Source organism: Vipera berus (assembly GCF_964194415.1).
Source record: "Vipera berus genome assembly, chromosome: 12".
Classification (NCBI taxonomy): Eukaryota; Metazoa; Chordata; class Lepidosauria; order Squamata; family Viperidae; genus Vipera; species Vipera berus.
In genome coordinates this window covers 931,792-955,406 of record NC_138215.1, presented here as the reverse complement: position 1 = coordinate 955,406, position 23,615 = coordinate 931,792, and the positions used below count along the sequence as shown (strand labels likewise).

General features: G+C 44.4%; 1 protein-coding gene across 2 annotated transcripts in view; it reads right to left on the bottom strand.

The window, feature by feature from the left end:
- Window positions 1–23,615, bottom strand: part of MAP2K1 (mitogen-activated protein kinase kinase 1) — an 88,234-nt gene that overhangs the window by 20,843 nt on the left and 43,776 nt on the right. Inside the window, exons 2-5 of one of the 2 annotated variants that reach the window (XM_081337300.1) lie at window positions 17,044–17,254; window positions 15,980–16,126; window positions 2,112–2,189; window positions 604–655 (exon numbers count right to left, since the gene is read on the bottom strand). In XM_081337300.1, the coding sequence (XP_081193426.1) occupies window positions 604–655; window positions 2,112–2,189; window positions 15,980–16,126; window positions 17,044–17,254 (488 nt within the window). The remainder of the gene's footprint in view (window positions 1–603; window positions 656–2,111; window positions 2,190–15,979; window positions 16,127–17,043; window positions 17,255–23,615) is intronic. The other variant, XM_081337301.1, reaches the window with a different exon arrangement.

Genomic DNA, 23,615 nt, shown 5'->3' with positions numbered 1-23,615 from the left:
CTTACAACCCATTACGACTGCTGCACAGCTCCCAAAGTCACGTGATTGCCTTTTGGGCACATGACAAGTGGTTCACATTTACAACTAGTTGCAGTGTCCTGCGGTGATCTGACCACGATTTGCAATGTTTATTGCCATTTTTCCAGCAAAAAAAGTATGCTGAATTCATTTAATGACCAAATGCTTCACTCAATGACCATGCAATTTCCTTAACAACCCCAGTGACTTGCTTTGCAACAACTGTATAGACAATCATAATACTGAGTCTGGTCACATGAAAACTCAGATTATGCCAATAACTTACGACTGAAATTCTGGATTCATTGTGGTCATAAGTCAAGGACTGCTTTATTTCCCCAGGTTTCAAGCCAGGGGAATGCAGTAGCCTTGATGGACCAATCCCCAGGTGGTTTGCCAAGGGAGCATAGGTGGGATCAAGCCCTTTGGGGTAGAGTTTGAGTTTGTAGTCACAGCTGCAATCTTCATTTTCTTGACATTTCTATCCCCCACCTATGCCCCTGCTTGCAATTCTAGCAAAACATGTCTAGTGAAGAAAAACTGGCTGCATTGAGGACCAGCTCAAAGGAAACATAAATCCCCTACCTCTGTGCATGATCTTATGCTTTTCTCGCAAATACGTTAGACCCTTTATGACCTGTGGATCAAACAATGCGCTCATTACAACAAGCAAACAACAATGCAACTGGATAACCTTCAAAGGAACGTAACAATATTTCTCCTTAGCAGAAAGGAGAGGGGAATACCCCAACCTAACAGGTATCCTGCTCCACTTTACCGCTCCTCAGAATTTTTTTTTGTGCTTCAAAAACAATTTCAGATATGGGTTTCTTTAAAGCAGCCACCTTTTTCCTGCAGACGACACAGTTGCCCTCCACAAACCTGGAAGTGGCTTATTGCAACTAAAGCTAAAGCACCGCACAGCTGTGGATTCTAATGTTGGATTATGGACTCTGGAATCCCAGGACAAACCTATCAAAATTAACTTTTTCTTGGTAGAATCTTCCAGTTTGACACCGGCACACCCAGGTATCGCTTATCATTTTCTGCAAGCCCACTATTTTTATGAAAAAAAGAAAAATTGTTTGCAGCTCAAGCAATTTCCATGAGGCAGGTCAACGTTTCTCAATCTTATCAACTTTAAGATGCATAGATTTCCACTCCCAGAATTCTGGGAGTTGAAGTTCACACATTTCAAAGCTTGACAAGGTTGAGGAACACTGAGGCAGGTTGTCTACATTGAACATTTAAGAAAATTGGGAAGCTATTTTTTTTTGTTTCAGCTGATGATGAGAGATGGAAAGCAGAGAAAGAGGCACACAGACAAGGAATGTCTTTTCCACTTATTTTTTCTGCTTTTTTCTCTATGTGACCCCAGTCCATATTGTGTGCCAAGGAATGGAGAGCTGTTGTTAAACACCATTGGGTTCAACTTCTGGCAACAGCACCCACAAATGTTCACCCATCTGGATAGGTCTTTTGTAATAATTCAGAGCTCTTCCAAAGACATGTGAGTCACTTCTTTGTGAGAGGTGCAGGGCCCAGCACATGTGTTCCCAAGGGGGGGCATCCCTGGCTTTGCCTGTTGTATAGCAGCCTTATTGGAGACTTTCATTTTGAAAGGAAAAGAAAGAAAAAGAAAAAGAGGAAGGGAGGGAGGGAGGGAGGAGGAGAAGGAAGGAGGAAGAGGAAGAGGGAAGAAGAAAGGAAGAAGAGAGGAGGAGGAAGAAGGGAAGAGAAGAAAGGAAGAGGGAGGAAGAGGGGGAGGAGAAAGAATAAGAGGTGGAGAAGGAAGGAAGAAAGAAGGGAGGAGGAAGAGGAAGGTAGAAGACAGGAGGTGGAAGGAAGAGGGAACAAAGGAAGAGGACGGAGGAGACGGAGGAGGAGGAGGAGGAGGAGGAGGAGGAGGAGGAGGAGAAGGAAGGAAAGAAGAAGGAAAAAGAGGTGGAGGAAAAGGAAGAAGAAAAAAGAGGAGGAATCCCACTTCTCTTTGCCTTAAAGTTGTTCTCAGCACTCTCTCCCTTCTGGACCTTTACCCAGTGACACCAACCGCACTGGAATCTGGCTTTTTGATGCCCAAACTACCTACTTACAGCAATGCTGACTTTGCCAAGAATCTGCTCCGGAATTCTGCCAGCCTTCTTCAACACTTGATCCAAGGATCCACCATCCTATTAAGAAATGTTCAAACAAACAGAGCCTTTAATTGAGTTTATCCTCAGAGGTGAGGATACGACAAAAGTAAGCAGGAAAATGCAAACTTGGCATCTGGCTGATAAAACTCAACTGAAAAAAAAAAGATAAACATTAGCATGAAATAATGCCACGTGGCTGGAAAAATAAACTTTTCCCAAACTGTCATACATACAAAACTACTTTGGTTACAGCTATCTTTCTTCGTTTTTTTGACTTGCCACAGCTAAGGGGGGAGGGAAGATGCATTCTTCTAGTCCAGCCATTACATAACTTTCTTCTGGGAACCAAGTTCATATTGCTCAAATGTTTGGCAGGCTAGAACTACTGTTAGAGATCCTGCCAAAGCTGTTAATTGGAGAATGTGATTTCTTACATATTTAGTGGGTGGGAAGTTTAACTTTTACTTTGTAACCTTTGGGGGCGGGACTTCCAGTCTTGGTTTCACCTATGTTTGTGTTGATATTATGTAGCCATTAAAATTGCTCTTTGAGGAAAGCAATTGCTCAGAGTTCTTATTTCTACTGGTCTCATCTATCGGAACCATGACACTCCTTTCGTAATGTCAAGACTCTTCTAGTCTTCAAGTTTTCCAACTAACACAAAGGATACAAACACATTCCCACACTGTGTAGATAATTTGAAGAGCAAGCCAAAAGCTGCTAATAGACTCTAATCTTATCCCACTGGTATTAGGTTTCTCCAAAAAGAAGCAATACAGTGCAATAAGAAATGTGGTTTCAAATCCTCAGATCAACTGTAACATTCAGCAAAATTTACTTGGGTTTCTCTGGCATTCTCATAATGCGTTCATCAACTGTGGTGATCCTGGCCGAGAATTACACATACTGTAATCCGAACATCCAGAAGCACACCTAGTGGGAGACTGCTGGCATTGTCTAACAAGAGGTGTCTGATGTTTCTTTTCCAAGTGTGAGTATTTCTGAATATTTAATTTCCCAGAGTTCACAGAGATGAGAGATTGGTGTTGAGGTGAACTCTACTGGCAATTTCTGAGGGCAAGACAAGCAGTATGACAGAATACTGGTGTCAATGCTATGACACTGAATGTGGAGGGTCTGACAAGTGCAAGTCAACAGCCATTTTTCCCTTTACTTTTAACGGCCTTTCTCTGCTGTTTAGAGTTAGATGTAGAAAGGGGGATGGGGTGAATGCTTGAGGGTTAAGTTAGTCATAACAATGCTGATCCTGGGAACTCAAGGACTTGTCTGATAAGGGTTTGGCCCGGGCTTTTAATTGGGGAATGTGATTTATGACAGCTTTTATGAGGTGGGATCTGTAACGTTACTTTGTATCTGGGACGGGGGATTTCAGTCTTGGGTTCAACTACTTACTGTATGTAAGTGCCGATACCTTTGTTTCCAGAATAAAATGTTCTTTAAGGAAGAAATCCTTGCCTTGAAGTTTATTTAATTGGTTTCATCTATCAGAACCATGACATTAACCCAAGACCCACTTCTATTCTGACATCCTTGGGGTCCTGAGTTCCAGTCACCTTCCCACACCAGAGGGAAGACTGACAAAGATTCAGGGAAGTTCTCAGCATGGAGAAAAAAGATGCACCCATGACCAGCACCCCGACCACAGCAGCTGCCTCAGTGGAGGGAGCGCAAGCCCTTGCGTTGCTGGAAAAAGTGAGTTTGGAAGTTCTGGCAGCAGAGGCGAGGCCGAAAACACGGAAGGTACCGTGGTCTTTGGAGTGGACCCTGCCCAGTAGAAACTCTGAGCTTCCCGAGACTACCCAGCTAAAAAAAAATTCTTCAAAGGCTGCCGAGTCGGAGTCGCAAGCAGGTGCCTCACGAGAATCGCACAGCCCAGACCATGGAGGGACAAAAAGACTGGCAACAGCAGAATATTCGGGTGAGTGGAAATACCTGACAGCAGTCCACAGCCAACCAGTAGAGAAGCTGGTGGAGAAGTTCAAGGGGCTAGAGGTAGGAAGCAAGGGACAGCCAACCCGCTCCTTACTTACTAGTGAGCGTGATGATCAGAGAGCCAGTGCTAATCTGTGCCCAGAAGCCCTAGCGCCCCCGATGGGGCGTGGGCAGCTACTCCACGCTTGGAGCCGACAGTAGTGACCTCAAGTCCAGCGAGGAAGAAGAGTCCTGACCATCACCCATGTCGCGACAGTTCAGGTCAGCATCAATTGTCAAGGAGTTGAGAACGCCGCTCGCAACATGGCAGCTCTGACCATAAGAGAAGCTCTATCGACGTCGCGCTTCACGATCTCCTGACAAACATCACCAACGCGAAAGCCCCGGATGACGGGATCGTTACGATAGCCCCAAGAGACACCCTCATGACAGTCCTGGCCGTCGGAGAAGCCCTGATCAGCATCCTTCATCGCGATTGCCTGAGAGGCATCATTGTTATGAAAGCCCTGGACAGTGGGATCATTATGACAGCCCGGAGACACCAACGCCGAAGCCCAGACCGTCGCCGATACCATTGAAGCCCTGATCACTACGGGTACCAAGAGAGCCCTGACCATTACTACTATTGGTCACACAGCCTTGATTATCACCACCGCCATCCCGAGCCCAGGTCCTGCGCGAAGAGCTGACCCAAACAATGCAACCTGATTCAACAGCTGGGGAGACTGCGTGATCTGTTGGGACAGAGAGCAACCACCAGGTGCACAGCAGCAGCAATGGGGCCACAGCTGGGAGGACAGCAGCAATTAGGTGTATAGCAACCCATAATGGGTCACTTTTGATAGCGATCCGAAGAAGTTGATTTTCTTCCTCAACCATGAACCAAAATGCCAATTTTTACCCAAATCCAGCTGCCATGGTCGATCTAGGAGAAGCATCTGAACGGCTAAATAATTTGTACAATGAACAAGCACCTGAACTGGAAGACTTCCATCTCTTCATCCTAGGATTGAGAACCAAGTTTGAGGATGAGTCCATAACCCTACAGGCCGAGAAATATATTCACAAGATGAAACAAGCCGGCAGACCCGCATTGGAATATTGCGAGAATTTCAGAAGGTGGCAGGCAGGATTGAGAGGCGGCCAGAACACTCCCTGGTTCATCATTTCAAAGAAGGGCTAGATGACCACCTATCCCAAGCCTGCATATATTGGGGGGGGGGTGTTCCCTGATCAGCTACAAGTGGTACTGAGTGGCAGTGAAGTCAGACATTGAACTCACTCACTACAAGAAGCTAACTTCCCCAGGAACCGGACTGAAGACAAGCCAAACCAGTTGGCCGCCACCGCAGAGAATCCCATCAATCATGGCAGCGGAATCTCCTAAACCACCTACAGGTCCACCAATTAAGTGCTTCAGGTGTGGCCGACAGAGGCATCGAGTGGTGAATTGTCTGATCCCATATCCCCAGCAGAGAGATAGATCAGGACTGCCAGAAGGGCAGAAACCCGCTCGGTAGCTGGCAAAAGAAAAGTCAAGTTGGATTACACAAGAGCCAGTCGCCCAGGTTGCGTCGCCTACGCAGGGGGGAGCCAAGACTCCAGCTGCATCCACGACCACTCTGGCCTCTCTGACAAGTGAAAGTCAACAGGACTTTACTTTTAACATGCCTTTCTCTGCTGGTTAGAATTAGATGTAGAAAGGGGGACGGGGTGAATACTTGAGGGTTTAGTTAGTCATAACAGTGCTGATCCTGGGAACTCAAGGAAGTTGTCTGATAAGGGTTTGGCAAGGGTTTGGCAGGCTGAGGAGTCGGAGAGGAAGCCTGCGCTTTGTGCTAATTGGGGAATGTGATTTATGACAGCTTTTATGGGGTGGGATCTGTAACTTGTTACTTTGTATCTGGGAGGGGGATTTCAGTCTTGGGTTTCACTATGTAAGTACCGATACTTTGTTTCCTGAATAAAATGTTCTTTAAGTAAGAAATCCTTGCCTTGAAGTTCTTTTAATTAGTTTCATCTATCGGAACCATGACAACTGGAAGGCACCTTGGAAGTCTTCTAGTCCAGCCCCCAGACAAATTGTCAAGACTATCATTCTGCCACACAAGCCATGTGTTGCCAGATGCCAGTCTGCCATAGGTAATGAGGGGAGGGAGCTGCAGGGTAGAAAGGGGGCTAAGAAGGGAGAATCAAAACTACTCATAGTGCCATCCTGAGAGCTGTCACTGCTTCAAGGTCAAGGCATGGAATGCAACATCATCCAATCTGCCAAGACAGGGACTATTATCTAAACAATTTATTTTAAAATAATTGGACAGGGTAACTTGGGGGAAAGAGGAGAAAGGAAAGTTATCTAGGAGCTTTTACATGGAAAATGCCAATTCCAGCTTTCCCTTATTGTAATCACTTGGCTTTTAATGAAAGAATTCCTTTCACTAAAATGGAGTTGGGATTCTTTCTTTCCTAGAAGAGCAAGCTGGGGCAGTCCCAACATAAATGGCTATCCAGTATTAGAATAGAAGGGACCTTGGAGGTCTTCTAGTCCAACCCCCTGCTTAAGCAGAAGAACCTACACCATGTCAGACAGGTGATTGTCTAGTCTCTTCTTAAAAATCTCCACTGATGGAGCACCCACGATTTCTGGGGGTAAGCTGTTCCACTGGTTGATTGTCCTCACTGTCACGAAGTTTCTCCTTAATTCCAGGTTGCTTCTCTCTTTGATCAGCTTCCAACCATTTTCTCGTCCTTCCCTCTGGTGCTTTGGTGAACAACCTGCCCTCCTCCGCCTTGTGGCAGCCCCTCAGATACTGAAACACAGCTATCATGTCTCCCCTATTTCTTCTTTTCTTTAGACTAGTCAAACCCAAGTCCCATAGCTGTTCTTCAAGTTTTAGCCTCCAGGCTTTTGATCATCTTAGTTGCTCTTCTCTGATTTTTTTCTAAACTCTCAACATCTTTTTTGTGTTAGGGTGACCAAAACTGGCTGCAGTATTCCAGGTGTGGTCTTACTAGGGCTTTGTAAAGTGGTACTAGTATTTCACGTGATCTTGATTCTATGCCTCTGTTTATGCAACCCAGGATTGTATTAGCTTTTTTGGTTGCTGCTGCACACTGCTGGCTCATAATCAAGTGATCGTCCACTAGGACTCCAAGGTCCCTCTCACAGTTACTGTTTTTAAGCTGGGTCTCGCCCAATCTGTATTTGTGCCTTTGGTTTTTCCTGCCAAGTGTAGGACTTTGCTTTTCTCCACATTGAAACTCATTTTGTTGGATAGGGCCCATTGTTCCAGTTTGTCAAGATCTTTTTGGATCCTGAGTTTGTCTTCTGGGGTGTTGGCTATTCCTGACAATTTGGTGTCATCTCTGCAAACTTGATGAGTTCCCTTTCAATTCCCTCATCTAAGACATTTATGAAGATATTGAAGAGTACTGGGCCTAAGACGAAACCTTGTGGTACCCCACTACTTACGTCTCTCCACATGGATGTAGTGCCATTGGGGATTACTCGTTGAGTACAGTTTGTCAGCCAGCTACAGATCCATCTGGTGGTAATGTCTATTCCACTTTTTTCTAGCTTGTCAATTAGTAGGTTGTGGTCTACTTTGTCAAAAAAAACAACCCTGTTTTCTTGAAAACCTCCAGGGATGGAGCATCCACAATTTCCAGAGACAAACTGTTCCACTGATTAATTGCACTAATAGGAAATTTCTCCTTAGGTTGGATTTCCTTTAATTATCTTCCACCTGTTACTTCTTGTCCTGCCTCTTTGAAGACTCAATCCCTCCTCTCTATGACAGCCCGTCAAGTACTGGAAGACAGTTATCAAATCACCCCTTGTCCTTCTCTTCATTAGACTAAACACACCTAGTTCTCTCAATTATTCAGCATACAGTTTAGACGCCTATAATCTTTGTCACTTTTCTCTGCATTTTTTGGATGAACTCAGAAAGGCATTTCATAAAGTTGACTCCAGCCTCATTTTTGATAAAATGGAAAAAACTGGGATGGATTTGCAGTGGATCGAACAATTGTACTCGGTGCAGGGTCCTGGAAATTTGTCTACAGGGGGAGCTTCAGCTTGACTCATATTCAGCTTTTGTGTAAAGGGATGCTTTGCAAATCACACAATTGGGAGAACTTGCTAACACAGGGGTGTCAAACTCAATTTCATTAAGGGCTGCATCAGCATTGCGGTTGCCCTCGGGGGGTGTGTGACCAGGGTGGATGCGGCCTACTGGGTGGGTGTGGCTGGAGTGCGTGTGGCCTACTGGTGCGTGTGGCCAGCTCTACATCATTCACGTCAAAGGTACCTATGGGGGCCTGGGCAGGAGTGGGACAGATCTGAGGGTCTCTGGCAGGAGATGGGACCAGGGCAAGTGCTAAGGCATGGTCCACTGGAGGAGCCTCACTGTTCCTCTCAGGCCATGCGGGGGGGGGGCTGGATGGTGGCGTGGAGGTCAAATGCCCAGCCCAGCCCTCAAGCACCCGTGGCACTAAGCTCAGCCCCATTTCCCCAAGGGGGCGCCCAGCTGCACTTACCTCCTCAAGGCTGCTGCTGCTGTGTTTGCTCTCCTTAGCCAGGTTGCTCATGATGGGTACGAGGGCAAAGTCAAGAGGGAGGCCCACTCCATCTCCATGTGAGGAGACCTGGCTTTGTATCCAAAGTTTCCTTAGCAATAGGATGGGAGACCCCCCAGGATAGGCCAAGAGCAGGGGGCAAGGGGATGGTGAAAGAGCAGCAGAGCAGGACTAAGGCAGTACTTCCCACAGACCATCCCTCTCCTTCCTTCCTTCCTTCCTTCCTTCCTTCCTTCCTTCCTTCCTTCCTTCCTTAGAATGGTGGGAAAATATTTAAGATGAGGGAGGGAGAAAAACAGGCAAGAAACGCAGCTGGGGTAGTGTCATCCTTTGTGAGGAATGAACCATCACCTGGAAGTGGCCAGCACATGGCCCTCACCTACTTCAAATATCTGGCTTGGTGGGCTCTGGGGGAGGGGATGCCATGAGCAGCATGAGAGTCTATGTTACCTGTGCAATGCTGCCCAGCCCCCAGCCTGCCCGGTTTTGGCAGGCAGTGGGGTCCTCTCCTCACAGTGCTGAGAGGCTGAGCCGGGTGGCATGAATCTGAAGAGAAGCGCAACGCTGCCCAGTCCCTAGCCTGCCCGAAATAGGCAAGGCCATGTGCTGGCTACTTCCAGGCAATGGTGCATTTCTTCATTTCTCACAAAGGGTGATACCTCCCCAGCTGGCGGCCAGTGGGCAGGGCCGACGTGGCAGGGGCTGGTCCCTTGCTGTTTCTAGACAGCCTTGTGAAGGTAAGACTGAATGCGTTTCAGCATAGATGGCCACCACAAAATTGTACATTAGCTCCTGGCCGGCCTGGGCCAGGCCAAGGCAGCGGGGGCCATTCCCTCACTGTTTCCAGGATGGGTTCCGGGCCACATGAAACCACTTCGCAGGTTGGTCCACCCCCAGGCCTTGTGTTTGATATGTCTGTGCCAACATCTCAGAAAGCAAGGTCAAGATTCAAAAGAATCTTAATAGACTTTGATCATGGAGCTCATTCTAACAAAGTTCTGTTCAGTGGCAAAAAAAAGTAAGGTTCTTCAAAAAGGAAAATGAGATGCCCAATTACAAGATAAGTGGTATTTGGTTCAGAAATTGTATTCATGAGAAAGGTCTGAGTGTCAGATTAGTCATGAGCTGGCAATGTGCTGCAGCTGCCCAAAGCACCAATGCAATTTTGGGTTCCAACGACAGATATAGTTTTAGATGATAGGAAGGGCTAGAACTCTTCCATGCTACACAAGTCTGAAATTGTCAAGTGGATCAGGTGATCCAGACAGTTCAAATGTGTATAAAGGCTTATTGTAAACTTGAGCTCTCTACCAGAATCTGAACTAATAAGAGACAAGGTAAATTAGCAGGAAATAAGAGCAGAAGGAATTCAAAGTGGGCTGGACTTTGATCTCTTGTGGGTGAGAAGGAACTCATGACTGATAATGTATTTGATTTCTCCCGGGGCTCAGCCTGGTCATTTCCTACAGAGATACTGAGTCCAGTTTTGGTTGCCACCATACAAGCTGAGCAACTGGAAAGAGTTAAGAGAACAGCAATAAAGATGGTAAAGAATTTGGAGACTAGATTGCATGAGGGAGCTGGGTATGTGTGGCCAGAATGTTAAGAGGACATATGCTATCACTCTTCCAATACAAGGGCTCCTTGGTGCTCTCTGGGCTTGGCAGTTTTCTTGCAGACATTTCATTACTAGGTAACCTTATCAGTGCTGGCAGGGTTTGCAGAGTGGAGGAAGTGGTGGAGAAGAGGGAAGAGGAGGGGTCCTTGGTGCTCTCTGAGCTTGGCTGTTTTCTTGCAGACATTTCATTACCCAACTTGGTAACATCATCAGTGCTAGTCCATTTAAAAGGTTTTCAAGAGAACAGTTGTAGACGTGTTGTCTTTCTCCTCTCATCACACAAACTACACCCCATCTGGACTATCACACCCTCTCTTCATCTCTTGATGGTTCTTTCCTCAAAGTTTCAATTTTCTGTGAATTCAAAACTAAATTTCCACCTCATAAGGAATATTAGCAGCCCAATGGGGGAGATCAATTAAAGCTGTGTTTGGGCATGAAAGAACCTCCACAGCAAACCTGGCTCAAATAAAAAAGCAGAAACCCAAAGATATTTTTTGTTGATTTTTTGTTTTGTTTTTGCAGAGCCCCAAAGCAATTTCTTCCCCATACATGGAATTGTTCAGTCTCTCTTCAAGAGGGGGGACACAACTGACCCCCAAGCACAGAAAAAGAGTGTGGGGGCTCCATCTGGCCAGACCAAGGCTCACAGATGTCCAAAATAAAGTGAGATTTTTGTTTCTATGAGCAGGAATGCAACGATTTTTTAAAAATAAACAGGAAGGTGTAAGTAGATGGGAACAAGAAATATTGCCTGCAATAAAATAGGGCCAAACTCAGTCAGCTCCCCAATTCACTGTTTCTCAACCTTAGCAACTTTAAAATATGTGGACGTCAACTCCCAGAATTCCCCAGCCAGCATCCAATACAACTGATGAAGCTTCCAGGATAGGAACTGAAACATCTTCTTTTCCTCAAAAAATCAGTCCAGTTGCCTTTTCGGAAATAAAAGCCACTTTTGATGTAATAACAGTAATAATTTATTAAATTTGTATGCTGCCTGGTTCCCTGCAATTTTGGATGGTTTTGTTGTTGTTGTTAGTTGCGAAGTCGTGTCCGACCCATCGCGACCCTATGGACAACGTTCCTCCAGGCTTTCCTGTCCTCTACCATCTTCTGGAGTCCATTTAAGCTCACGCCTACTGCTTCAGTAACTCCATCCAGCCATCTCATTCTCAGTCGTCCCCTTCTTCGATTGCCCTCAATCTTTCCCAGCATTAGGCTCTTCTCCAGTGAGTCCTTCCTTCTCATTAGGTGGCCAAAGTATTTGAATTTTAGCTTCAGGATCTGGCCTTCTAAAGAGCAGTCAGGGTTGATTTCCTCTAGGACTGACCGGTTTGATCGCCTTGCAGTCCAAGGGACTCGCAGGAGTCTTCTCCAGCACCATAGTTGTTGTGATTCAGGGTCAGCCTGTGGGTTCGGCAGTTGGGTCGGACGACTCAGAGGAGGAGGGGGGTGTTGAAGACCTTGCTGAGGGGGTTGAAGATCTTGCTGATGAGAGCCCTCAGCCAGGCCCCTCCCACTTGGTCACCACGGAGACCCAGCTGTGTGAGCCTGACAGTGTGGATGAAGATGACCCACAGCTGGCCCTGTTCAAGGATGCCCGACGCAGGAGGCAGTCAATTAGGAGTAAACAGAGGAAGGCAATGGGGCTCCTCAGAAGGAGGCAGAGAGAAGCCACGCCCTGAACTCTATATAAGGGGAATGTGTGGGAGGGCTGGTTTGCTGAAGGCAACTGCTTGGATAGTTCATGTTTCTTAAAGCTCCTGTTTCTTGGTTTGTCTTGTTCCATTTGTTTTTGTGGTAATAAATTTGGCAGGCGTAATTCCAGCCTCTTCCCTTCTTGTAAAAGGGGTTGTCCCTGCCTTTTCTGCAGGGCCAGTAGCAGGCTGGTACAGAAGAATAGTTCAAAGGCCTCAATTCTTTGGCACTCAGCCTTTCTTATGGTCCAACTTTCACTGCCATACATTGCAACTGGGAAGACCATAGGCTTGACTATACGCAGTTTTGTTGATAGGGTGATGTCTCTGCTTTTTAGTCTGCTGTCTAGATTTGCCATGGCTTTCCTCCCCAGGAGCAAGCATCTTTTAATTTCTTGGCTACAGTCCCCATCTGCAGTGATCTTGGAGCCCAGGAAAATAAAATCTGTCACTACCTCCATTTCTTCCCCATCTATTTGCCAGGAATTGAGAGGGCCGGATGCCATGATCTTGGTTTTCTTAATGTTTAGTTTCAACCCAACTTTTGCACTCTCCTTCTTCACTCGCAACAAGAGACTCTTCAGTTCCTCTTCACTTTCTGCCATTAGAGTGGTAACATCTGCATATCTTAGGTTGTTGATGTTTCTTCCGGCAATCTTAATTCCAACTTTTGATTCATCTAGCCCTGCCTTTCTCATGATGTGCTCTGCATATACTGTAAGTTAAATAGGCAAGGCCTTGCCGGACTCCTTTCCCAATTTTGAACCAATCAGTGGTTCCGTGTCCAGTTCTCACTGTTGCTTCTTGGCCCGCATATAGGTTTCTCAAGAGACAAATAAGATGGTCTGGTACACCCATCTCTTTAAGGACTTGCCACAGTTTGTTATGATCCACACAATCAAAGGCTTTAGCATAGTCAATGAAGCAGAAGTAGATGTTTTTCTGGAACTCTCTAGCTTTCTCCATGATCCAGCGTATGTTGGCAATTTGATCTCTAGTTCCTCTGCCTCTTTGAAATCCTGCCTGTACTTCTGGTAGTTCTCGATCCACATACTGCTGAAGTCTAGCTTGTAGGATTTTAAGCATAACTTTACTAGCATGAGAAATGAGTGCAATGGTGTCACCTCCACTAGCTTTGTTGTTGCTCATCTTTTCTAAGGCCCACTTCACTTCACATTCTAGGATGTCTGGCTCGAGGTCAGTGACCACCTCATTGTGATTATCAGGGACGTTAAGCTCATTCTTGTATAGTTCTTCTGTGTAATTTTGCCATCTCTTCTTAACCTCTTCTGCCTCTGTTAGGTCCCTGCCATTTTGGTCCTTTATCATGCCCATTTTTGCATTGAACGTTCTCTTCATCTCTCCAATTTTCTTGAAAAGATCTCTGGTCCTCCCTATTCTATTGTTTTCTTCTATTTCTTTGCACTGTTCATTTAAGAAGGCATTCTTATCTCTTCTAGCTATTCTCTGGAATTCTGCATTCAATTGGGCGTATCTTTCTTTTTCTCCCTTGCCTTTCGCTTCCCTCCTTTCCTCAGCTATTTGCAAAGCTTCCTCAGACAGCCATTTTACTTTCTTGCATTTCTTTTTCTTTGGGATGGTTTTGGTTGCTACCTCTTGTACAATGTTGCGAACCTCTGTCCATAGTTCTTCAGGCACCGTCTATCAGATATAATTCCTTAAATCTATTTGTCACCTCTACTGTATATTCAACAGGGATATGATTTAATTCATACCTGACTGGCCTAGCGCTTTTCCCTACTTTCTTCAGTTTAAGCCTAAACTTTGCAATGAGAAGCTCATGGTCTGAGCCACAGTCAGCTCCTGGTCTTGTTTTTACTGACTGTATAGAGCTTCTCCATCTTTGGCTGCAGAGCATATAGTCAATCTGATTTCTGTGTTGACCGTCTGGTGATGTCCATGTGTAGAGCCGTCTCTTGGGTTGTTGGAAAAGAGTGTTTGCTATGACCATCGTATTCTCTTGACAAAATTCTATCAGCCTGTGCCCTGCTTCATTTTGTACTCCAAGGCCAAACTTGCCTGTTATTCCGGTTATCTTTTGGCTTCCTACTTTAGCATTCCAATCACCCATGATGATAAGGACATCATTTTTTGGTGTTAGTTCTACAAGGTGCTGTAGGGATTCATAGAACCGGTCAATTTCATCCTCTTCAGCACTGGTGGTTGGGGCATAGACTTGGACTACTGTGATATTGAATGGTTTGCCTTGGATTCGAACTGAGATCATTCTGTCATTTTGAGGATTGTATCCCAGTATTGCTTTTCCTACTCTTTTATTGACTATGAAGGCCATTTCTTCTGAGGGATTCTTGCCCGCAGTAGTATACCTGATGGTCATCTGAATTAAATTCACCCATTCCTGTCCATTTTAGTTCGCTGATACCTAAGATGTCAATGTTCAGTCTTGTCATCCCTTGTTTGACCATGTCCAGCTTTCCTTGATTCATGGATCTTACATTCCAGGTTCCTATGGAGAAAAAATCTTTACAGCATCGGACTTTCCTTTCACCACCAGACACATCCACAGCTGAGCGTCCTTTCGGCTTTGGCCCAGTCGCTTCATTCTTTCTGGCGCTACTAGTACTAGCCCTCTGCTCTTCCCCAGTAGCATATTGGACGCCTTCCGACCTGAGGGGCTCATCTTCCAGCGTCATATCGTTTTGCCTTTTGGAACTGTCCATAGGGTTTTCATGGCAAAGATACTGGAGTGGGTTGCCATTTCCTTCTCCAGTGGATCACGTTTTGTCAGAACTCTGCTATGACCTGTCCGTCTTGGGTGGCCCTGCACAGCATAGCTCATAGCTTCATTGAATTACGCAAGCCCCTTCACCACAACAAGGCAGTAATCCATGAAGGGTTTTGGATGGTTTACAAATTGTTAAAAACTTTTAAAAACAAAGAGACAACACAGCAAATATAAAAACAAAAGAAATAAAATGGCGAAGAGAGGAAACCCAGGTAGGAATAAAAAAAAGTTCAAAAGTGTTTGTAATTACTATTAAGGTGGGAACTCTTTAAATCTTATCGCAACACCAGTCCAGAGGGAAGATGGGTGCATTTTGGGGTCCGGATAGATGGCCATGTTTGAGCCCTGACTCAGTGTAGTATATCAGAGGCAAACAAGCCCAGCCAACACCTGCTTCTTTTTGTTGTTAATATGCCATTATGAGCAAAAGCAGAATTTCTGGCTGGCAAAGCCCCCAACAGATGGTCTCCAGTGACTTGAAAAGAGCAACTGAGCCAGCAAAGCCTAAAACTGCATTCAGAATCATGTGTTAATCAAACAAAATGAACTTGAATCCTAATTCTCGAGGTCAGAAACCTTTTTTTAGATTTTAGATTTTCTTTTTTCTTTTTTAGTTTAGTCTTGACAGCCTTTTGTTGGCTTTCCCAACACATTGAGATGAACACTCTAAAAATTAGAGCTGTACAATTTCCTTGGGCAACTAGGCTAGGACGATTCTGTCTGGAGGACCATCATAAGTTTGAGTCTCTGATCACAATTATATTGTTGTGTTTAGTTGGTATCCATAGTTGATTTTTTTGTTTGGGCAATGTATAATCATGCAATGAACAAAATGCTGCAGAGTTGCAGGTTTTAAATAAGGAAGGAAGGAAGGAAGGAAGGAAGGAAGGAAGGAAGGAAGGAAGGAAGGAAGGAAGGAAGGAAGGAAGGAAGGAAGGAAGGAAAATAGAAGGATGGATGGAGAAAGGAAGTAAAACAGATACAGGGAGGGAGGGAGGAAAAAAGGAAAATAGAAGGATGGATGGAGGAAGGAAAATAGAAGGATGGATGGGTGGATGAATGGATGGACGGAAGGAGGGGGGGAAAGAAAATAGAAGGATGGGGGGGAGGGAAAATAGGAACTTCTGACTCTCCAACCTCCCCTAGCCCTTAATGGCTCCAACACCTCCAGTCCCCACGCAGCCCCACAAGCAGAAGGATGGTTTACCATGTGCTCCATGCAGATGCTGATCTCGCCGTCACTGTAAAAAGCTCCATAAAACCCCACGATGTAGGGGGAGTTGCATTCGTGCAGGACCTGGAGCTCCCGAATGATCTGGTTGCGAATTGCCGGCTTGATTTCGAGATGAATCAACTGCCAAAGAATCAGTCACAGTGTGGGTTGCTCCTCAGTTCTTCCCACCACTTCCACGCCCAGCCCACCATAGAGGGCCCAAGGAAGCCGGAGCAGAGGGCAAGGCCTCTGACCGGAACACCCTTCCGATCTTTACTCAGCTGTACCCACAAAGCCCAGATGTGCCTGTGCCAGCCTTCATTTACCGAGGAAGAAAGCCTTTCATCCTTCCTGGCCTGCCTAAGTGAGGCAAGCAAAATTCTAAGGCTGAATACTAGCAGTCATTGACTTACGATCATAATTGGGACCGGAATTTCAGAAGTCATCTGGGAAGGTTCCCAAATCACACTCATATGACCAAAGACACTGCAACTCTCGTAACTGTAGATCTGGGTTGCAAGTACTTGAATTTGCAATCAGGTGACTGTGGGGGGGTGCCACAGTCATTAACTTCAAGGACAGGTTGTAAGTCACTTTGAAGGCTGGTATAACTTTGAGCCAGCATTAAATGAAGAGTTTAAGTCAAGGACTACCTCTATCCCATTTGAATCTCTAGCTATCTGAGCTCATTATGGAAGAACAGGAAAAAGTAAGATTTTGATACAGCAACAACAAGCTAGCAGGTAACACAATTGCCAATTATGCCATTAAGAGTTTCTTATGCCTGGGACACAAGCTTTATGAAAGTGACTGGGCACATGACTTTCCACGGCTGAGGGCAGACTCCAGCCCAGCAGTTTTTTCTGCAGCTTCACCTTTTGATTAAGCATTTTAAAAAGAAAAATAGGTGAGCAGAGAAGCCGGCTGGTATCTGGAGGTATATCGGTGCTGAGGACATCACATTGTCCACCTCTGATGAATGGCTTCTGCAAATAGCAGCTGATTGAATAAACCATGGCTTAGCGAGACATGTGAACTTAACCAATTACAAAACTCACCTTCCTAGCCATAATGAGTCCTGAAGGCTTGTGTGAGACTTTGAAGACCACACCCCCGTTGCCCGCGCCCAGTTCACTGATCTTTTCGAAGTCGTCATCCTTTAGTTCCCCCACTTTTTGCTTCTGGGTTAAAAAGGCCTCCAGCCGTTTCCGCTGCTGCTCATCCAGTTCCAACTCCTCCAATTTTTTCTGCAGGGCTTCCAGATTGGTCCTGTGGGCCCAGGTGAGAGAAGGGAGAAACTCCTATTAATGATAGAGGAGCTGAGACCCCACGCACACTCTTTTCCCTCAAGATACAGGAAACTGGCACATAAGAAAAAAATGAAGAGTTTTGATGCACATTAGAGCAAATATTGGAATTCAACATTCTGGAGGCACAAGCAATAGAACACAGCCAAACTAGAGTCTTGGACTTTAAAAGAGCTAATTTCAATAAACTTAGAGAGACCATGGGAAGAATTCCATGGATGAGAATCCTAAAGGGGAAAACAACTCAAGAAGCTTGGGAAATTTTGAAAAGTGAGATAATAAAGGCCCAGTCTAGTACAATACCAACAAAGAAGAAAAATAACAGCTCTCAAAAGAAACCAGCATGGCTGCATAAAGAACTCTCTGATAAATTGAAAGATAAAAAGGACAAGTATAAGAATTGGAAAGAGGGGCACATACCTAAGTCAGAATATCAGCAAATAGCCCATGTCTGCAAAGATGAAGTGAGGAAAGCTAAGGCTCAAAATGAACTAAGGCTTGCGACCAAAGTCAAAAATAACAAAAAAATGCTTCTTTCAACATATAAAAAACAAGAAAAAAGTTAAGGAAATGATTGGTCCATTAGTGGGGGAAAGTGGCAAGAAGGTGACAAGCAATAGGGAGAAAGCAGAACTATTTAATTCGTTTTTTGCATCTGTCTTTGTACAAAGGGAAAAAACAGTCCAACCTACCCAAACCAGTGCCATAAAAAACAGAATAGAAACACAAGTTAAGATAGGGAAGAAAATGGTAAGTGAGCACCTGTCCAGCCTAGACGAGTTCAAATCACCAGGACCAGATGGATTACACCCCAAGGTTCTCAAGGAACTGGCAGACGTGATCTCAGAACCACTGAACTATATTTTTCAAAGATCCTGGAGCACTGGGGAACTACCAGAGGACTGGAAGAGAGCTGATGTAGTTCCCATCTTCAAAAAAGGGAAAAAAATAGATCCAGGAAACTACAGACCTATCAGCCTGACCTCAATACCTGTGAAGATTCTGGAAAAGATAATCAAACAACAAATCAGCGAACACCTTGATGCAAACAAAGTCATCACTAAAAGTCAACATGGGTTTGTCAAAAACAGATCATGCCAGACAAATCTTATTACATTCTTTGACCAAGTGACAAAACTAGTGGACCAGAGGAATGCTGTAGATATAATTTACTTGGACTTCAGTAAGGCATTTGATAAAGTAGATCACAACCTACTACTTGATAAGATAGAAAAATGTGGGCTAGATAGCATTACCACCAGATGGATTCGTAGCTGGCTGACAGGCCGTACTCAGCGTGTGGTCCTCAATGGAACCGCATCTACATGGAAGGAAGTGTGTAGTGGGGTGCCCCAGGGCTCTGTTCTGGGCCCAGTGCTCTTCAATATCTTCATTAATGATTTGCATGAGGGGATAGATGGGGAACTCATCAAATTTGCAGACGACACCAAGCTGGCAGGAATAGCCAATACTCCAGAAGATAGGCTTAAGATACAGAAGGATCTGGACAGACTCGAACACTGGGCACTATCTAACAAAATGAAATTCAATGGTGAAAAAAGTAAGGTTCTACATTTAGGCAGGAAAAATCAAATGCATAGGTATAGTATAGGTGGTACCTTGCTCAATAGTAGTAACTGTGAGAGGGATCTCGGAGTCTTAGTAGACAATCACTTCAATATGAGCCAGCAGTGTGCTGCAGCTGCCAAAAAAGCCAACACAGTGCTAGGCTGCATTAACAGAGGGATAGAATCAAGATCAAGTGAAGTACTAATATCACTTTACAATGCTTTGGTAAGGCCACACCTGGAATACTGCATCCAGTTTTGGTCACCACTATGTAAAAAAGATGTCGAGACTCTAGAAAGGGTACAGAGAAGAGCAACAAAGATGATTAGGGGGCTGGAGGCTAAAACATATAGGGAACGGTTGCTGGAATTGGGTATGTGTAGTTTAATGAAGAGAAGGGTGAGGGGTGACATGATAGCAGTGTTCCAATATCTCAGGGGCTACCACAAAGAAGAGGGAGTCAAGCTATTCTCCAAAGCACCTGAAAGCAGGACAAGAAGCAACGGATGGAAACTAGTCAAGGAGAGAAGCAACCTAGAACTAAGGAGAAACTTCCTGACAGTTAGAACAATTAACCAGTGGAACAACCTGCCTCCAGAGGTGGTGAATGCTCCAACACTGGAGGTTTTTAAGAAGAGACTGGACAGCCATTTGCCTGAAATGGTATAAGGTTTCCTGCCTGAGCAGGGGGATGGACTAGATGACCTCCAAGGTCCCTTCCAACTTTATTATTATTATTATTATTATTATTATTATTATTATTATTATTATTATTATTATTATTAATTATTATTATTAAAGCTGCCTTGTTGTTTCTGCTGTCATCCACTAACCTTACTAATTTTTATGGTTTGTGTCTTGCCTTTTGTCTGAAGGCTCCCCTGTAAGAGAAGGAACGACACAACCTGGGGGTTGAGTCAAAAAAGGAATAAGCCTAGAATCCCAACGTAGCCAATTCCAACCAGGTGCTACCCATGAGATGAGAAGAATCTTGTGCATGGGCTGTTGAGCAATAAATCAGTTTAATTGGAGCTTCACAGGTAGACCTGATCTTTTTGTCTTGACATCCCCCTACAAAGAGATCTCTCCTAATTTTATCGTCCAAACACCCTGTGAGTAAATTGGGCCACAAGACAGCAGTGCCCCTATGCACCCTAGGGAGCTCTACAGCCTATAAAGAAGAGGTGGAAGCTGCACGTTCTTCAGATCCCATAACACATCTCCTGAGATTTTGTTGGGAAGGGAAGGACCAATTTGACTTTCTATTAAATGGATGTTTAATGAGTGACAACCATTTTGTGAGAGTGCTCCACTTCTGTTCTCAATGTTCCAGATATGTCCCTATCCACACATGTGTATTTTTTCTGTGTCTGTTCTTCCTCGCTGCACAGATGGAACAACTTAATGGGACACCCATCCAGCAGAAATAATATCAACCACATAAGCATAGTTAATTAACTTTCAAAGTGAAGATAACATTTTCCATCCTCTGGCGTTTATTGATTTAACACAGCTGTCTTGTTCCCAGTGAGCAATCATTTACCCTATAAAAAATATTCTCAGATTCCATTTGCAGCAGACAGATAGTACTTTTCATCCTGTGGAAATGTTTTAGGCACTCAATGGAACCAATTTGCACACTGTTACACAACCACTGACACTTTGTATGGATGCTCCCCACTTCTTCATTTCTCTTCTCTCAACAAAAATACAATAAACAGGTACAAAAGAAGAGGACATGAGATGCTGCCCCTCTTGTTCTAAAGATCCATCATTTTTCATTCATTTCCCAGAATTCCATGCAGAGGAACATCTTAAAGTTGCTAAGGCTAACAAGCACTGTCTTAGGCTTCTTTCAGGTTGATGCAAATGGTTTCTCAATGTGAACTGACTCTGTTTTTAAGCTGAGAGGTGTAAAATCCATTCTGTTCTTTTAAAACTTCCCTTACAGCAGATCCTGCAGCTGCTAGTGTATTTTGTATAATGAATTCAGGAAAACCAACTACCACTTTTAAACCTTGCTAATCAAGAAACAGAAAAATGAGTTGACATAAATGTTAGCCTAACACTGTCCACCTTGAATTTTGCAGAGATGTTATAAGATTAGGCTTGACCAATTCTCAGCATTAATCAAGGCTCCTGGAGATGGCAAATTGCTTACGAGAAATCCAGCAGGAAAATGGTTTGCAACTCAAAGTTGCACACCATGAGCAACAGATTTGTGAACAGGTAATTTTTAAAACAGCAAGCAATCACTTTTCATGCTCACAACAATATGGGTTTTGGTTAGAACACAGCTATGGAACATTGCAATCGTCACAAAATGAATGGTTTAAATTTTCCTTTCCATCAGCTGAAAGTAAAAGCTGTTAAAAATAAAAACAAAAACAAAACAGTTTTTATTCTCTTTTGTCTTTAGGTTGACAATCCCAAACCAAAATGTGAATAAGCTATCATTAGAAGCCACAGAGATCTTGCATTAGTATGCCACAGTAAATTTTCAACTGCCACTGCAACTGGATTGTGTACTTCCTGCTCTGGGAAAGATGCTTTTCCCTTAACAGAGGAGCAGAACGCAGCTTGAGTTTCAAAAGGACATCTGCTGGCAATTTGCCCCCTTTCCAGCCAACTGCTTGTGCTGAACACCCCAAAACCTGGAAATTTATCCAAAAGAAACCCAATTAATGGAAGTCCAGGTTTGCTCGTATGCTGGACTTCACCACAATCTGAGATACACAAAATTACATATAATGGCAAAGTCTACACATACATCAAGCTTAGTACATAGAATCATAGGGCTTGAAGAGACCTCAGAGGTCTTCTAGTCCAATCCCCTATTCAAGGCAGGAGATCTTATACCATCCCGATCAAATGGTTGTCCAGTCTATTTTTGGAAACCTCCAATGATGGAGCATCCACAACCCCAGTACGCAAGTTGTTTCACCAATTAATTCTTCAGTCAGAAAATTTCTCCTTACTTCTAGGTTGCTTTTCTCTTTGATAAGTTTCCACCCATCACTTCTTGTCCTGCCCTCAGGGGCTTTGGAGAATAGATCCACCCCCTCTTCTCTGTGACAGCTCTTCAAGAACTGGAAAATGGTTATCAAATCCCCCTTAATCTTTCTCTTTGATAGGCAAGACATACCTAGCTCTCTCTCAACCATTTGTCATACAATTTAGCCTCCAGATCCCTTATCGTCTTAGTTGCTGTTCTCTGCACTGTCTAGAATGTCAGCATCTTTTTTGTATTCTGGTGTCCAGAACTGAATGCAGTATTCCAAATGTGGTCTCACTACTATTACTTCCTGTGATCTTGAAGCTATACCTCTGTTGATGCAACACAGGATTGCATTGGCTTTTTTGGCAGCTGCAGCACATTGCTTAAAATCAGGTTGCCCCTTTGATCAGAAATAGGGTAAAACACACAACAGGAGCCAGACATCAGGAGGAACAACAGAGTAACAGAGTTGGAAGGGACCTTGGAGGTCTTCTAGTACAGAGGTCCCCAACCTTTTGGGCACCAGGGACCGGTTCCATGGAGAGAGAGGTCTTTCCGTGGACCAGAGGATGTGTGGTTTTGTGTGCTGCCTGCATCTCGCGGATGGGGCTTTGGTTGTTTGTGCAGACTGGTTGCTGGCATGCTGCGGCCCGGTACCAATCCACAGACCAGGGGTTGGGGACCCTTGTTCTAGTGCAATTCCCTGCTCAAGTAGGAGACCCGGTACCATTCCAGACAAGTGACTGTCCAATCTCTTCTTGAACACCTCCAATAATGGGCTGCCCATGACTTCTGAAGGCAAACAGTTCCACTGGTTAATTGTTCTCACTGTTCAGATATTTCTTCTTATTTCTAGGTTCTCTGATAGCACTTTAGTAACTAACAATGGAAATGAATAAGCTTTCATGAGCTTCTGTCTTTTTTTGAGTCTGAAAAAGTGCTCCAGGCTTCTGATTTTTGGCCACCTAAACTAACTTGCTTCTTCTCCAACAATCAAGAAGTGCAAGAAGAGAATTTCAGAGTAATTAAACAGACTGCTGTTTTGGCTCTCATTCTTGCCAAACAGATAATTCTTTAATTCAACTTCAACTCAGTTGTCATCTACATTGGCATTTCTGAATCAAGAGCACCATCAATTTCTTCTCTCAAAGGGATCAGGTAGCAGATAATGGCAGAGTTGGTTCTCTGCCCAAGGAGACAATTCAACAGGCTGGGTTAGATGGAGGAACAGGCTGTGCCAGAGCATGCAGTCTTATTGCGCTAAGGTAACCCAGGAGTAAATACAGTAAATAGTGGTTTGTATTAAATGTAGGTTTATATTACACTATCTACAACATACACTAAAAACAGGATGTCAGAATCCATTTATATCACATTCATAAATGTATGTTTAAAACATTATCCGCCCCCTTGGATTCTGCCATCTCCCGAGGAAGGAGGAGCGCATGTGGATTCAGCCTGCCTTAGGTTATTTCAAAGACCAAGGGAAACCTTTTGAACTGGGGGAACAAAGGGGAGGGTTAGGGAAGAAGGCATCTGGCCTGTGTCTCCATTTGAATCTGTAAAGGAAGAAGGCAATAACCATAAAGATTCTAAGTTCCCTTTTTCCCACAAAAGGGATGACACGAAGTAAAATGATGGGGGGCTGACCAAATGGGGTTGAGGGAAGGGGGGGTTGAACCGGGAACTCTTTATAAAGTTTCAATCTGTAAAACAATACCAAGTCCTGTCTTGTATTTCCACAACCAAGCATGTC